The sequence below is a fragment of the Leuresthes tenuis genome, unplaced genomic scaffold (genome assembly GCF_036924035.1).
Source record: "Leuresthes tenuis unplaced genomic scaffold, fLeuTen1.0.hap1 SCAF_15, whole genome shotgun sequence".
In the NCBI taxonomy this organism is placed as follows: domain Eukaryota; kingdom Metazoa; phylum Chordata; class Actinopteri; order Atheriniformes; family Atherinopsidae; genus Leuresthes; species Leuresthes tenuis.
Window position 1 is genome coordinate 11,646,518 of NW_027325369.1, and position 14,971 is coordinate 11,661,488.

The 14,971-nt window shown below is 43.9% G+C and overlaps 1 protein-coding gene across 1 annotated transcript; it reads left to right on the forward strand.

Moving 5' to 3' along the window:
• Nucleotides 1-1,742: 1,742 nt before the first annotated feature.
• Nucleotides 1,743-3,826, forward strand: LOC140270334 (uncharacterized). The gene is made up of 6 exons (XM_072365468.1): nt 1,743-1,931; nt 2,281-2,341; nt 2,501-2,601; nt 3,190-3,283; nt 3,400-3,467; nt 3,590-3,826. Exons 1-6 carry the CDS (start codon nt 1,857-1,859, stop codon nt 3,824-3,826), a joined length of 636 nt encoding a protein of 211 aa, XP_072221569.1. The 5' UTR covers nt 1,743-1,856.
• The last annotated feature ends 11,145 nt before the right edge of the window (nt 3,827-14,971 follow it).

Sequence of the window (14,971 nt, forward strand, 5' to 3'; positions counted from 1 at the left end):
GTTGAATGACTCAGAATGTGAATGCATTGTGATTTTAACACAATATGTCTTGTGTTGACTGCTCATTTTGCTATGTGCTGCTGTTGAATGACTCAGAATGTGAATGCATTGTGATTTTAACACAATATGTCTTGTGTTGACTGCTCATTTTGCTATGTGCTGCTGTTGAATGACTCAGAATGTGAATGCATTGTGATTTTAACACTGTCTTGTGTTGACTGCTCATTTTGCTATGTGCTGCTGTTGAATGACTCAGAATGTGAATGCATTGTGATTTTAACACAATATGTCTTGTGTTGACTGCTCATTTTGCTATGTGCTGCTGTTGAATGACTCAGAATGTGAATGCATTGTGATTTTAACACAATATGTCTTGTGTTGACTGCTCATTTTGCTATGTGCTGCTGTTGAATGACTCAGAATGTGAATGCATTGTGATTTTAACACTGTCTTGTGTTGACTGCTCATTTTGCTATGTGCTGCTGTTGAATGACTCAGAATGTGAATGCATTGTGATTTTAACACAATATGTCTTGTGTTGACTGCTCATTTTGCTATGTGCTGCTGTTGAATGACTCAGAATGTGAATGCATTGTGATTTTAACACAATATGTCTTGTGTTGACTGCTCATTTTGCTATGTGCTGCTGTTGAATGACTCAGAATGTGAATGCATTGTGATTTTAACACTGTCTTGTGTTGACTGCTCATTTTGCTATGTGCTGCTGTTGAATGACTCAGAATGTGAATGCATTGTGATTTTAACACAATATGTCTTGTGTTGACTGCTCATTTTGCTTGTGTTTTGTACTAAATGCTGTAAACCAATGCTGCCTTAGCTTTGTAGGCTACACTGCAATCTCTCACAGACAAACATCAAATGTTTTTAACTGCTAAAGGGCTGGCTGAGGTGGAATCAAAGCTTTGCTAATTTACTTTAGTTTTCCCTGATTAATCTTATTTAAATTAAATAAGTTCTATTTTTAAATGAGCTTTCAGATTTTAAGAAAGCCATTTAAAGTGGCCTAATGATGATGTTATGTTATATCTGATTAATTAGAAAATGAACTGGCTTTAGCTCTAAAGCTACTTCAAAAACATATTATATTAGTCTCTTCCTGCGTGGTGAACAGTTCAGGTTTTACTTTCCTCACTGACCTGTATAACTTATATCTTCACATGTTCTTCACTCCATGTTCCTTTTGCTGATGAATATTTTTTTCTTTTCTTTTGACAGACTGCTTTCAGTGTTGTGACTGAGCTTGTCAGATACCCTGTAAGTTGGCAACTATTCGTGAATTTTGCGTTTTCCTGTTTAAAGGAATCTTTTTAGTTTACTGACAAAAGTGTATAAATTCTAAGCTTTATGGATTATTACAATTTGAACACTGACATATTCACTTTATTCAAGTTTTAAGGACAGACAACTATAGTTTGTGTTATTAATCAGATTCTTTTCTTCTCTTTTTTTCAGCTCCTAAACCCTTTGATTGTGAATTCCTCTGTGGAAAGCTTTCACACCTACAAACCGATCTACACACCGACTTACAAACCTACCAACATACTCACCTTCATTACAACCTATCTACATACCTACATCTCTATACCCATACATATCTACCCATAGGACACACACAAGCACACACACACGCACACTATTAGAGAGAACACTCTCAGAACATTCACCTTTTACAACCTTAATTTGTTTAACAGTACTTCAGTACATCCTAAATTTGCATTACGTTTTGAACACAACATATATTGAGCTTTGGCATTCTTTATAGATTGTTGTTGTTGGATTGTTGTGCTCTTGCCTCCTCTCGTCTTTCTTTTTTTCCTTCTATTTTTCTCTGCAGGATGCCGAGGAAGGGAAGGAGAGCCCAGGCCGCCAAGGACCGCTGGAGGAAGCTCGACGTGCCGGACGTGCCGGAGGTATATTTTTCTCAAATTAATTTATATGAATGTATTACACTGGATGAAAAACAAATCACTTTCTGTTTGTGCTTGTCAGTCATCATATTTGTAAAAACTCCAGAGACTTCAGGATATCAATAATTATTCTGTAAATTGCCCTCAAATTTTAGGTTAAATATGCAATTCCACTTAGATTTAAAACAATATTTTTAATCGCAGACCTTACAGTGTACTGTAGAACCAACAGCTTTGCTTTGCACACATTTAACTTGCACTGCTTTAATTTCTTATCAGTGTTGGAATGTAATTTTTACTGTTTCATTTCTCAATCTGTGCTGGAAAATTAAAGTTATTCTTTGACCTTCAGGGCAGAGCGGTGCCAGGGACCGAGCTGGTTGGCCATCAGCAGCCCTCTGGGGCTAGCGCACGTATGTAATCTGTGTTTTGATTTCCACGTTCAGGTTCATCTATGTTGTATAGCTGAAGTAAATAGTTCCTTTCACTCCGTGTTACCCACTTTATTGACATTCAATTAATTCTTTTATCAGTAAAGGTTGTTGTTTGTTGTGTTTTTCTCTTCATGGCAGATGGGACGGGGTGGCGTCACAAGGTGCGCAGGTGGCCGACCAGTCCTTTCAGCGGGAAGAGCCACAAGCTGGTCATCCCTGCCCAGCATCCCGATAAGAAGGTATTTATACATTTCTAAAGAACACATTCAATATGAGTGCTTCTGATTGGTTACTATCATTCCAGGTGACCTCTCTATAAGTATATACTGCCTCCCACTGACTGATGCCTTGGAAAGGCTCCTGCTTCTTCCGCCCTGTGTCCCTGATCAGGATGAAGCGGGTATGAACAGTTAATTATTGAATGTTCTTTTTCTAACGTAAATCTTTTCTCTTGTCCCAGTTTGTTCTTCTTGTAGGAGATTCTCATCTGCGATCCGTCGCAGATGGAATCGTCACCATGCCGGAGGGGCGCTTCTCCTTTGGCGTGATGTCCACCCCGGGGGCGTGTGCCAACCAGCTCAGGAAAGAGGTACTGTCCTGTGCTCTTCCTCAGGTTCCTGACGCGGTGTGTGTCCTGGCTCCCAGCAACGACCTGACGGCCAGCAGGACTGTGGAGGAGGCGGGCGCAGCTTTTGGCCGTTACCTGGCCACCGTCTGCAACCGCTGGCCTAAGGTAAGCTCTTCAGGTTTACTTTGACATGAAGCCATTGAGGTTCTCCGTTTACATCCTGCCATCATTCCTAATGGCCCGTCATTGTTTTTTAAAGGTGTTCGTTGCGGACTTCGTCCCGCGGCTGACGGTGGATGAGGGATACCAGAAACTCATTCGCCAGGAGTTTCACCGTGTGGCGGCCAGTTACGGTACGTTTTCATAAAATCAATGCATGTTCAGATGGATTTAGGAGGAGTTCTGCTTTATTAAAATATGAAATAATGCTACATGTTTATTGAGACATGTTTTCTCTGTTTGCCTTTAGGCCTTAAATACTGCCACATGGCGGATGAGTTCCCTCTCAACCGTTTGGAGCTGTGGGCCTACGATGGTGTAAGTTGTTTTTTTTTTTTTATTAAAAAGACTAAAGACTATTAGCATTTAACAGCTAAATGTGGGACGTTTACAACCCTTTTTAATCTCCTTTTTCTGTCCTGTTCTCCTTGTTTCTGCAGGTCCACCTCAGTGACGACGCAGGGATGCCCATCCTTGTGCAGTTGCTGTGGCGGGCTACCTACGAGGCTCTGGAACCGCCAGCAGTGAAGCCCCTCGTGCTTCACAGGGTCTCCCCACCATCTCCCAGGATGCGTCCTCGCATCGTGGTGAGAGGTGAGGTGCCTGCCCCACGTCCACCTCCTTCGGAGTGGACGGTTGTGGGATCAGGTGCTAAGGTGAGAACTTGGACATTGTAGTCATGATTTTAATGTTTTTACGTTCAATAAATGATGCTCTAATCATTCATCTTTTTCAATGTGGCATCATTTCAGTGGAACCATTCGGGGGGAAGCTGAGTTGTCTCTGCTTCACCTGACAGGAGGATGGTTCTGCATCATCTTAGTGATATTTTCTTTCATCACTTTAATCATGTAACTGCATCTGTCGTTTATCTAACCTCATCTCTGTTTTCCTCCTTCCAGGTGGATGCCAGTTCTGTGGTTTCAGGGGGGGAGTCCGTCTTTCCCCTGAATCCTCAGAGGTTCTCCGCTGAGATCCTGGAGGCCATGGAGCAGCTGGTTCCATCAGCCCTTGGTGCGCGTGTTCCTGCAGGCAAATGGGTACGTTGCTGCCTCGTTGTACATAATGGATTAATGACAAAGTATGACATCTTCATTGAGAGCCTGTTTCCCTGATGTTTGATCATGTCGTACATTTGCTCTCATTAGGCAGCGCCTGTGGAACATCGGAGGAGGCCTGCTGTCTTGAAGCGGAGGCGAGCCCAGCCACAGGTTTGTAATGTCTTTGATCCCTTGGTGGTGCAGTTTGGTCAGACGAGTGACTGTCAAACTGACATGGTTTCACTTTCATTCATGCCTTTGTTCTTGGTTTTCAGGTGTCACCGACACCTACTGTTCCTGTGCCTGCTGGTGTGGAGGAAGGTGTGCGGGTGGAGAAGGTTGGTGCCGTCTGTGTTCAGAACATCCACTGAATTTTCTGTTTTCTTTTGTTTTGTGAAAGTGCTGATGACTGATGCTGCAGAGCAGACTGCACCTTCAACACTACACTGTAGAAGATGTTGACAGACCTCTGTTTCCTGAAGAAGTTCAGTTTGCTCTGCGCCTTCTTGCGGGCGGTCTCAGTGTTGCATACGCTGCATCTTTACTAACTTATGTCATGTGTTGGCAGAGAGCTGAACGTCGCGCCAGACTGTTCAGGGGACGCCAGACCAGACCCACCGTCTCTTCAGCTGATGAGGTAAACTTTATTCCACCACTGGGTAAACGCAGGATATTTAAAGCACAAACATGTTAATGGTGACATGTTGCTGATATCACTACGTTATCACGAGTGTTGTGAGTTCTGTTTGGAATATCCAGGTGTTCATTTATAACCAAACATTGTCAGAATCCCTCCTGCTCCCCTCCTCCCCCTGAAAAGGTATTTTCTTTTTACACACCAGCTTTAGCTGACTCAGCACAGCAGGGTTCAGTTTCTGAAGGCTCTTTTTAAAAAAATTTTTTTTACCATTTGTAATGAACTGACAAATGTGCATCTTCATGTGTAGTAATTGTTTCCTGTGTTATCTAACATCCTTTCTTCAAACAGATGGTTCACCCGGCGGCGGCTCCTCCTCCCTCGGCGGCGGCGGCTCCTCCTCCCTCGGCGGCGGCTCCTCCTCCTCCCTCGGCGGCGGCTCCTCCTCCACCGGCGGCGGCTGTTCCCCCGGCAGGACCGGTGATGGAGGAACTACCCTCCTGCTCCCATGTTGCTGCAGAACAGGTGTAGTTTTTTTTCCCTACATTCTCCTGTTTGGAATCTTGTTAAGCGAAATTAAGCGATGAGCTTTATTTCACTGTGGGATCATGTCATTTTTCTTCAGGCGTCTCCACCTCCGAGACACTTCTGGAAAGACCATGAAGGGTCCACCCCCGTCCATTCTCCAGCTCAGAAGGTATCTCTTTCAATAATGCAGACATCTGACATTTGTTGATGTTCTGGAGCTAAAGTTCTTCTACGCAGCTGGTGGGGGGGGTTGTTTTATAGTCACTGTAATGATTAGTGTATCCATTCTTGCAGATTCCCAGACTTCTGACACCTCCACAGCCAAACGTCTGGATGATGAGCACTCCCCCTCCTTCACCTGATGAGGTACACACACATTCTTTCCACTGCTCTTGGAGACCCAAATCAGTGTATTTATACTGTGTCAGAAACCACTATAACTGTCGTCAATTCTGCTGCAACAAATTCCAATGAACCCAGAATGTAGCTCTGAGTTCATGTTTATCATTTTCATGACAGAAGTTCTGTGTTAAATGTCTTCACTTTGTGTCGTACTGACTCTTAACTATGTCTCATCAGATGGCGAGCACTCCTTCACCATCGAGCTGGTTCCCACTAATGGATGATGCCTCCACTGACCTCCATTTTCCTGCTTTAAGGGTAAATTTAAATGTGAATCACTTCAATAACCACTAGCATCACCAACAGAAGACATGTCTTTATCGCAGCAGCCATGGTTAATATAAACAACTTTCATTGTTATATTCATCAATGTTCATTGCAGAAATCAGCAAATGTACTTTTACATTTAAAGTCACTGAAAGTGAAAAGTATTGATAGTTATAGTAACCTGATGCATCTTTCTTTCACCAGCGTGAGACACCTGCTGAGATTCTGACCCGGGAAACGCAGAGCGAGTCAACTGCAGCTCAACGTGTTCCTGGCCACACTTCTCAGAGGATTTGGACTGTGAGAGCAACTCATTCCCAGGGTGATATGAGATATGAAAGGTTCTCCAAAAATCACCAGTGCACATGTAATGCTCTCATATTCCTGGCCTATCACACTGAGGGAATGCAGTTCAGTACAGCTAACTTAGATAAAGTGTTAGAAGAGGGGGATTCGCTGTACATTTGGAGCAAAATGAAGCTTCTGGTTGAGGGGAGGTTTATAGATGACAACCTCACAATCGAGGAAACTCCAAACCAAATTCAAACGGACAGCAACATCTACAACGTGCACAAATCTGCCATTAAATATGGATTTCTGATGGATGAGGAAGACAGCCCTGAAAGAAGGAAATGGTGGCTGCCCCTTGCCACGCGCCTGGAGTGTCTGTCTGAAGACGTCAGTCACGCTTTGCTCGTGGTCTCACCCGAGTGCTTTGCCGTGTTCCGTGACAGCACAGGCAGATATGGATTCTTTGATTCTCACTCCAGGAGTGCTTCAGGTTTGCCTCTCCCAGGTGGAACTGCAATCATGCTGACTTTCACTCACCTGAGTGACCTGGTCAGCCACCTGCACGAGCTGTTCGGAGATCGTGGAGGTAACACCAGCTACGAGTTTGTGCCAGTTTCTTTTGAGGCACTCAATGCTTCCAGGGGACATCCAGCAGCTGCAGCTGCACAGAAGAGTGCTGAGTCAACCCCCGCAGCACATACAGAGACTGTTGAAGCCCACAGCTCTGTAGAAGAACCAGTGCCAGAGACGAGCACCGGTGAAAGTGTTGGAGACCGTGTACCAAATCGGACTGCAGAGGCAATAGGAAATGTCTCCAAATTAAATAAACAACGGCGACGCAAAGCCATTCGTAAGGAAAGTACACGCAAAAACCAGAAGGGAACAAGCACTGATGTCCTAAAACGAAAGATGAGAAGCCAGCGTTACAGGCAACGTTATGCAATCTGTTCAGGATTAAGGACCAAGAAGTTGCAGGCGCTGACAACAAGATATGGGAAGGATTCTCGATTCCATAAACGACGGCTGTTATCATCCAAATGCCGTTATCAACAGCTCCAGGAAAAAGTTAAAGCTCATAGAATTATGACGTACCATACTGATGCTCATGTTCAAAAAAAGAAGAGGGAATACGTTGTCAGGAGATATAAAACGGATCCAACTTTTCAGAGCAAGCAGAAATGGTACGTAGTCCATAACTATCATACAGATCCTGGTTTTAAGAGCAGGCAGAAATGGTACGTGGTCCATAACTATCATACAGATCCTGGTTTTCAGAGCAGGCAGAAAAGGTACATGGTGCAGCGGTACAACACGAATCCTTCTTTCAGGCTGCATCACATTCAGCGCTGTACACAGCAAAAGAGAGACAGACTGGCTGCAGATCCTACTCTTCGCATACTTCACAAGTTGCAGTGTGCCTTGAGAATAAGAAGGAAATACAGATACGTCCGTAGATCCTGCCAGCAAACTGTGCGGCCTGAAATTCAGCCTGTGGTCAGTGATGTTATGCAAGCTGCCATTTCTGCATTCAGGGAACAAATTCGGGAAGGACCAACACTGATCTGTACAGTGTGTCACAGAACCCTGTTTCCTAATCAAGTAAAGAAATGCAACAGATCAAATTATGTGATTAATGCCCACATAGTTGCTGCTTGCTTGACAGGAACATATGTGCACGCATGCAACACTGAATGCTCAGCTCCTTGTACCGTTCCACCAGAGAGGATGCAGGAGTGGATCTGCCACAGCTGTGATGGACATTTGAAGAGGGGGAAAATGTCTTCCATTGCTGTGGCAAATAATTTGCAACTTGCTCCCATCCCACAAGAGCTGAGCCAATTAAATGTATTAGAAAGACAATTAATTGCAAAAATATTGCCATTTGCAAAAATTGTCGCATTGCCAAAGGGACGGCAGAGAGCAGTACATGGTGCTGTGGTTTGTGTTCCATCAGAGGTGGAAGCAACCGTAAACTGCCTCCCAAGATCCAGACACGAAGCCCAGCTGTTACAAGTAAAGCTAAAAAGACACATCAGATACAAGGGGTATCAACATTTTTACACTGTTAACATGAAGAATGTGTTAGCTGGGCTATTAAAACTCAAAGAGATACATTCTGAATACACAGATGTGTCAATTGACAAGGATGCTGCTTTTGAAAGTCTCATGGATGATCAGTCCAGCGAGACGGTTCCTGAAGACACCGATACAGAAGTGGAGAATGCAGCATCCATCATCCAAAATGACCAGATGGAGCCACAAGAACCATCTGCAGGTGGAAGTGATCAACAGCCACAACCCACAGAGCCAGAAAAGGATGATTTACGTCCTGGTTTGGCCCTGGACTCTTGCATGCAGCCCTCTGACATAGCACAAGACATTTTGTCCTATGGTCAAGGCATATTCAGCATCGCACCGGCCCAAGGCAACAAACCTGTTGGCTTCTTTTCAACACCCAAACTAGAAGCCAAAGCCTTCCCCGTCCAATTTCCTACTGGGAGGAACACCATATGTGAGGCCAGAAGAGTTAAAGTGTCCCCCAGTATGTATTTTAATGTAAGGCTCTTCTCTGCAGACACTCGCTTTGCAGTTGATCAAAGTTATTTGTTCTTTGCTCAGTTTGCCACGGAAACACACATAGCCACAAACAGCATGTCCATCCAGATGCGGAAAAGTAAACCCATTACCAGAGATGGACGCATTGTGTCAAGCAGGATGCTTCAGGACAAAGACGAAGTGGAAAAGCTCATTAGCGACAGAGACGCAACTCGCTTCATGAGACCACTGAGAGGGACCCCGGCTTACTGGGAGAAAGCACTTAAAGATCTCCATGCCATGGTCAGACAGTTGGGTAAACCAACTTTCTTTCTCACATTTTCAGCTGCTGAAATGAGATGGCCTGAGGTTATTGAGGCCATAAAAGCTCAACAAGGACAACAGGTGGACTTTTCACAGCTGGACTGGAATGAAAAATGTGAGATCCTCAGAAGCAATCCTGTCACAGTCATGAGACTGTTTGAGAAGAGAGTCGACGCTTTGATGGCTCATTTGATTCTGTCTCCAGCTCAACCAATTGGCGAGGTTGAGGATTATTTTTATAGGGTAGAGTTTCAGGCCAGAGGAAGTCCTCACATCCACATGTTGGCCTGGATCAAAGACGCCCCCAAATTTGGAGAAAACCTGGAGGATAACGTGTATAAATTTATCGACCGCTACATCACGTGCCGGATGCCTGACCCAGACACTGACCCTGAGCTTCATAAGATTGTGTCTGAGGTCCAAGTCCACAGCAGGAACCACTCCAAATCATGCAAGAGAGGCAACGTAATCTGCAGATTTGGGTTCCCAAAACTACCCGTGGACCACACAATGATCACCTTCCCCAACCTCGGAGAACTGGAGGAGATGCTGGGTGATGGGGAGCCCAGCACAAGTGGGGAAAACACCAAAGGGAAGAAGTCTAAAAAGAGAGATTATGGAAAGCAACAAAGAGAGGCCAAAGAAAAACTCAAGCCAGTGAGAGATTTACTGTGTGACCCAAATGTTTCATTTAATAATTTATCAGAGCTGCTACTAAGATGCAAGATGACCTATGAAGAATATTTGGATAATGTCTTCAATTTGACCAATGGCCACGTGATTCTGCTGAAGCGCCATCCAAAGGAATGTTGGGTCAACGCCTACAACTCGGATCTTCTCAGAGCCTGGAATGCCAACATGGACATCCAATTTGTGATCGACGACTACAGTTGTTTGGCCTACATGATGTCCTATGTGTCAAAGCCAGAACATGAGATGACCGAGTTCCTCGATGGTGTCATTCGTGAAGTTAAAAAAACGAATGTCAATGAAAAAGAGGAGATGAAGCAGATCATGCAGGCGTATGTGAAACACAGAGAGGTCAGTGCTCAGGAGTCTGTAGCACGAACATGCAGCCTGCCCCTCAAAAAGTGCTCCCGTAGTGTCTTGTTCATCCAGACGGATGATCAAGCAGTGCGGATGAGTCTCCCCATGAGCAGGTTAAAGGAAATGGCAGACGATAGTGAAGAAGTCTGGATGTCTGGACTCCCTGAGAAGTACACCTCCAGACCCCAAACACGTGAGTTTGAAGGCATGTGTTTGGCTGAGTTTGTGTCAGATTACAGGGTGCTTTATGGTCTGGAAACTCAGGGTAAAAATGCCATTCCTCTGATGAACGACAAAGGGTTCATTCAGAAAAGAACAGTTGGAAAACCTGCTGTAATTCGGTACACAAGATTTTCAGAGAAGAAACAGGCAGAGAAGTTTTATGGGCGACTTCTCAAACTTTATTTTCCACACAGGTCAAGCAATGACCTGAAAAATGAGGACCATCCCACGTACGAGAGTTTCTATAATAATGAAACAAAAGGGGAAATCTCAGTTAAAAAATGGACAGATTTCAACAAAATGCGTTATGAAGGACGTGGGAAGGAATTTGACAGGGCCATGGAAAGGCTTAAGGAGCAAGGTCCTCTTCAAAATGCCTGGAACTCTTTTGCACCAGAAGTCGAGGTCGATCGGTTGGAGTGTGTTGCCGAGAGAGAGCCGGTGAATGACGAGAATCGGAGAGAAGTCATTCCCGACTATCAAGTGGAGAGCGGAGCAACCATTCCAGCCATCGAGGTACCGAGACTGAGCCCAGATTTGGTTATAAAGATGTATCGAAGCCTCAACGAGATGCAGGCATCCATTTTTTACACTGTTCAGGACTGGTGCTTCAGACTTGTCTGGGGGCACAGTCCTGAACAGTTCTTTTATTTTGTTTCTGGAGGAGCTGGATGTGGAAAATCTCATGTCATCAAATGCATACATGAGGAGGCCACAAAGATCCTGCGCCAGCTCCCCAGATTCAGGGACCAGGCAGACATGTCCCAACCCGCGGTACTCCTGACAGCTTTTACTGGAACGGCAGCTTTTAACATCTCTGGTAAGACACTGCACTCAGTTCTGAAACTGCCAAGATCCCTGAAACCACCATACCAGGGTCTTGGAAACTCGCTGGACGAAATGAGAGCAGTGCTGTCAAACGTTGAAATTTTAATTATTGACGAAATCTCCATGGTGTCCAAAGAACTCTTTGCGTACGTCCATTGGAGATTTCAGCAGATCAGAGGAAACAAGAAACCATTTGGTGGGATTTCGGTACTCGCAGTGGGAGACTTTTACCAACTACCCCCTCTTGGTAAAGCCAAACCACTGTGCGTGTATGAGGAGGAAGTGCTTGATCTTTGGAAGGAGAACTTTCAAATGGTTAACCTGACAGAGATCATGCGTCAGAAAGATGATCGGACTTTTGCTGAGCTCCTGAACAGGATCAGAGTAAAGCAGAAGACCGATTCTCTCAGCGAACAGGACAAAGCCTTGCTCGCACAGACAGTCCACGACAACCAAGACTGTCCACCTGACGTCCTCCACATATTCGCAACCAACAAAGAGGTCGATAAGCACAATTCTGAAACGGTTGTTGCTCTCTGCTCTGATATCATCAGTATCAAAGCAGAGGATTACAAAAAAGACCCTCAGACAGGCCAAATGATTACATTGGGAACATTAAAAGGGAAAAAAAAAGATTTACCCGACAAAATTGAAGCGGCGATAGGAGTGCGCGTCATGATAATTCGGAACCTGGATGTCGAGGATGGGCTTGTGAACGGCACATTTGGAACCATTGCACACATGGTCACAAACACACAACAGGGACCAACCACGGTCAGGCTTATTGGACTCAAGCTTGACAATCCGACAGCGGGTCAGAGGTTTCGCCAAAAAATTCAGGGACCGTCGGACGACTTAGTTTACATTGACAAATCGGAGGAGAACCTCAGCTTAAAGGGTGTTATGAGACGGCAGTTTCCAATGAAGTTAGCCTTTGCCTGTACAGCCCACAAAGTACAAGGCATGACCATGCAGTCAGCTGTGGTTTGTTTGAAACGCGTTTTTGAGCCCGGAATGGCGTACGTTGCCCTTAGCAGGACAACGTCACTTCAGGGACTTTATATTACTGAATTTAATGAGGAGAAAATTTATGCTGATCCACAAATCACAGCTGCACTGCAGGAGATGACACACACCTCATTTAGCGACACAAGGCCATTATTACAATTGGGACCAACAATCGATCAAACACATCAATCATTGACCATCATCCACCACAACACACAGGGACTGCCGTCTCACATGGAGGACTTAAAATGCCACCATGAATTGAAATTGGCTCATGTATTATGCCTAACAGAAACGCATCTGTCTGGCTCACACATTTCCCCACATTTTCAATTAGAAGGATACACCATGTTGACCCGCAACAGACACGTCTCGTACGCAACCCATCCTGACATGGCCAAAAAAGATGGCGGCGGCGTTGCAGTTTACTTTAGGACCAACATTAGAGCGGAACCACGGCGGTACATCCAAAATGTCACGGATCTGGAATTCATCGTCGTCAAAGTACAGCATCCGGTAAAAGCGCTTATCGCGACAATTTACAGGCCTCCAAATTACAGATTGGACAAATTTTTACCCCAAATGAACCATTTATTGGATTCTTTGGACATGATGACCATCCAACCCGTCATCATCTGTGGAGACTTTAATGAGGACCTTATCTCCACAGGTAAAAAAGCCATTCACGAATTGTTACAAATTAGAGGGTACACACAAATTATCACCGCAGCAACAACCGAACAGAACACGTTAATCGACCACATTTATATTTCCCAACCAAATTGCTGCCTCCAGTCAGGAGTACTGCACACGTACTACAGCTATCACAGTCCAGTTTATTGTGTACTGAACAATACTGGCTGCTGATTGGCTATTTATTTATTTATTTATTTATTTATTTATTTATTTATTTATTTATTCTTGCAGAATGTAATGGTGCACATCAGTATTGACCCTATTTATCCTGCCAGCTGTAACATGTGTATATGTATGTATATGTATAATTCTTATGCTGCTTTGTGAACTACAACAGTTCACAAATCTTTCAGTACTGCTGTACTGGCTTTGAATCATGAGCACTTTTTGATGATAATCATTGTATTTTCTTTATGACAGCTGGCTTTCTATTTATTGGTCAAACTGATGTTAATTATTGTTAATATCTTCCAATCATTGAAATGTATTTGTTACTTTGACAGACTTTAATGATCATGGCTTCACGGTAACTAGTAGCTCAGGTGAGAAGTAGTGTTGGAATGTCGGCCGACGGCCTGTACAGGTCCGGTAACGGTTTCATGCTACTTCTTCTGACTGCTGTACCGTGCTGGCAGAGGATCAACACTTGGATGTATTTGCTGCTGAGTCCCAGCTTTTGCAGACCAGCAGCACTTCTGTTTCCTTTAACCACTTCCAATCATGTACAAGTGGTATATTTAAGTTGTTTTTCTAAATTGACAAACCGACTCATGCAAAAGGGCTTCATGAGTATTTAATGTTTATGTTGTGTGAACATTTTTAAAACCAAAGGTTATATTTTATCATGTTTGACATCATGTTTTCCACGTATCATCCTTGTGGAAACATGTGAACGCATCATTTTATGTTGAAATGGCTACAGAGGCTGACACTGTGTTCTATTAAGCCTTATAATCATGTTTATTGATTTCATAACTGTCTGAATATACACTACGGGGGGTGTTATCTTTCTTTGTTGTACTTTAAGATGTTGAAGTACAACTTGTTTGTATGATAGTACATCACTGTGATATTAATGAGAAATGCTGTCAGGACGTCTTGAACAACTTAAAGTCAACACTGTTGTTTATCATGTTATGCTACCAGCTGGTAAAGACTCTCTCTTTGGTCAACTATGACCATGTTTTTGTGAGAAGAGCATCATGAGTTTGTTCAGTCAGAGAGCAGCAGCAGACACAGAGGAAAGAAGCCCACAGTGAAGACCAACTACACCACCAGTGATGAGAAGCTCAGAGAAGGCAGACAGGACAGAGACGGAGCAGCTTCAGTCAGACAGAGAAAAAGATGAAACTGAGGTAAATGTTGGAGTCAAAGGTTCAGAGTTACACCTCACACTTCACTCTGTTTAACGTGAATCCTTAACTCATAACATCACCAGATTGTTCCATTTATTCATTAGAAGTTATCATGCTTTTGTTTTTCTTCTGTCAGAGAAACCAAACACCCCCCCCCACCAGAAAACACTGATGCAGCATCTTCGGTTGGAGAAGCAGGACCTCATTAGATGTAACGCTGCACTTACAGGTGAGACTTCTACATGTATGAAGACAGTTTCAGTGCTTTTCATCATGTGTGCTTGGTGCTAATTTCATGATTGTTGTCTCCAGCTTTTAAAACATGAGCAACCAGATGGAAACCAGCATGAATCCAGACTACAGTCATCATGCAGATGCTGCAGAGACAGACAAAAAGGTCTAAAGTAAGTACTGACACTTCCCCTCACAGCTCACATACAGTAAGGATGTCTGTTTATGATTAATGCTGTTAATGATTGTGTGTCCAGCTTTCCATCTGAGGTCCTGCTGAACCGAACACCTGCGCTTCCACAGGAGGATTCAAACTGCATCGTGACGTGTCCAAGGAGAAGAACTATGAAAAAAAGGTGAGTGTTTTTATCTTTACTCAATACATTGATTGTACTTTAGATATTTTTTGTG

What these genes read in the sequence shown, in the direction of transcription:
- LOC140270334 (XM_072365468.1), top strand. Translation starts at nt 1,857, where the DNA reads ATGCCGAGGAAGGGAAGGAGAGCCCAGGCCGCCAAGGACCGCTGGAGG. An exon ending in ACGTGCCGGACGTGCCGGAG is followed by an intron (nt 1,932 to 2,280) that starts GTATATTTTTCT and finishes TTTGACCTTCAG; the next exon opens with GGCAGAGCGGTGCCAGGGAC. An exon ending in GCCCTCTGGGGCTAGCGCAC is followed by an intron (nt 2,342 to 2,500) that starts GTATGTAATCTG and finishes TCTTCATGGCAG; the next exon opens with ATGGGACGGGGTGGCGTCAC.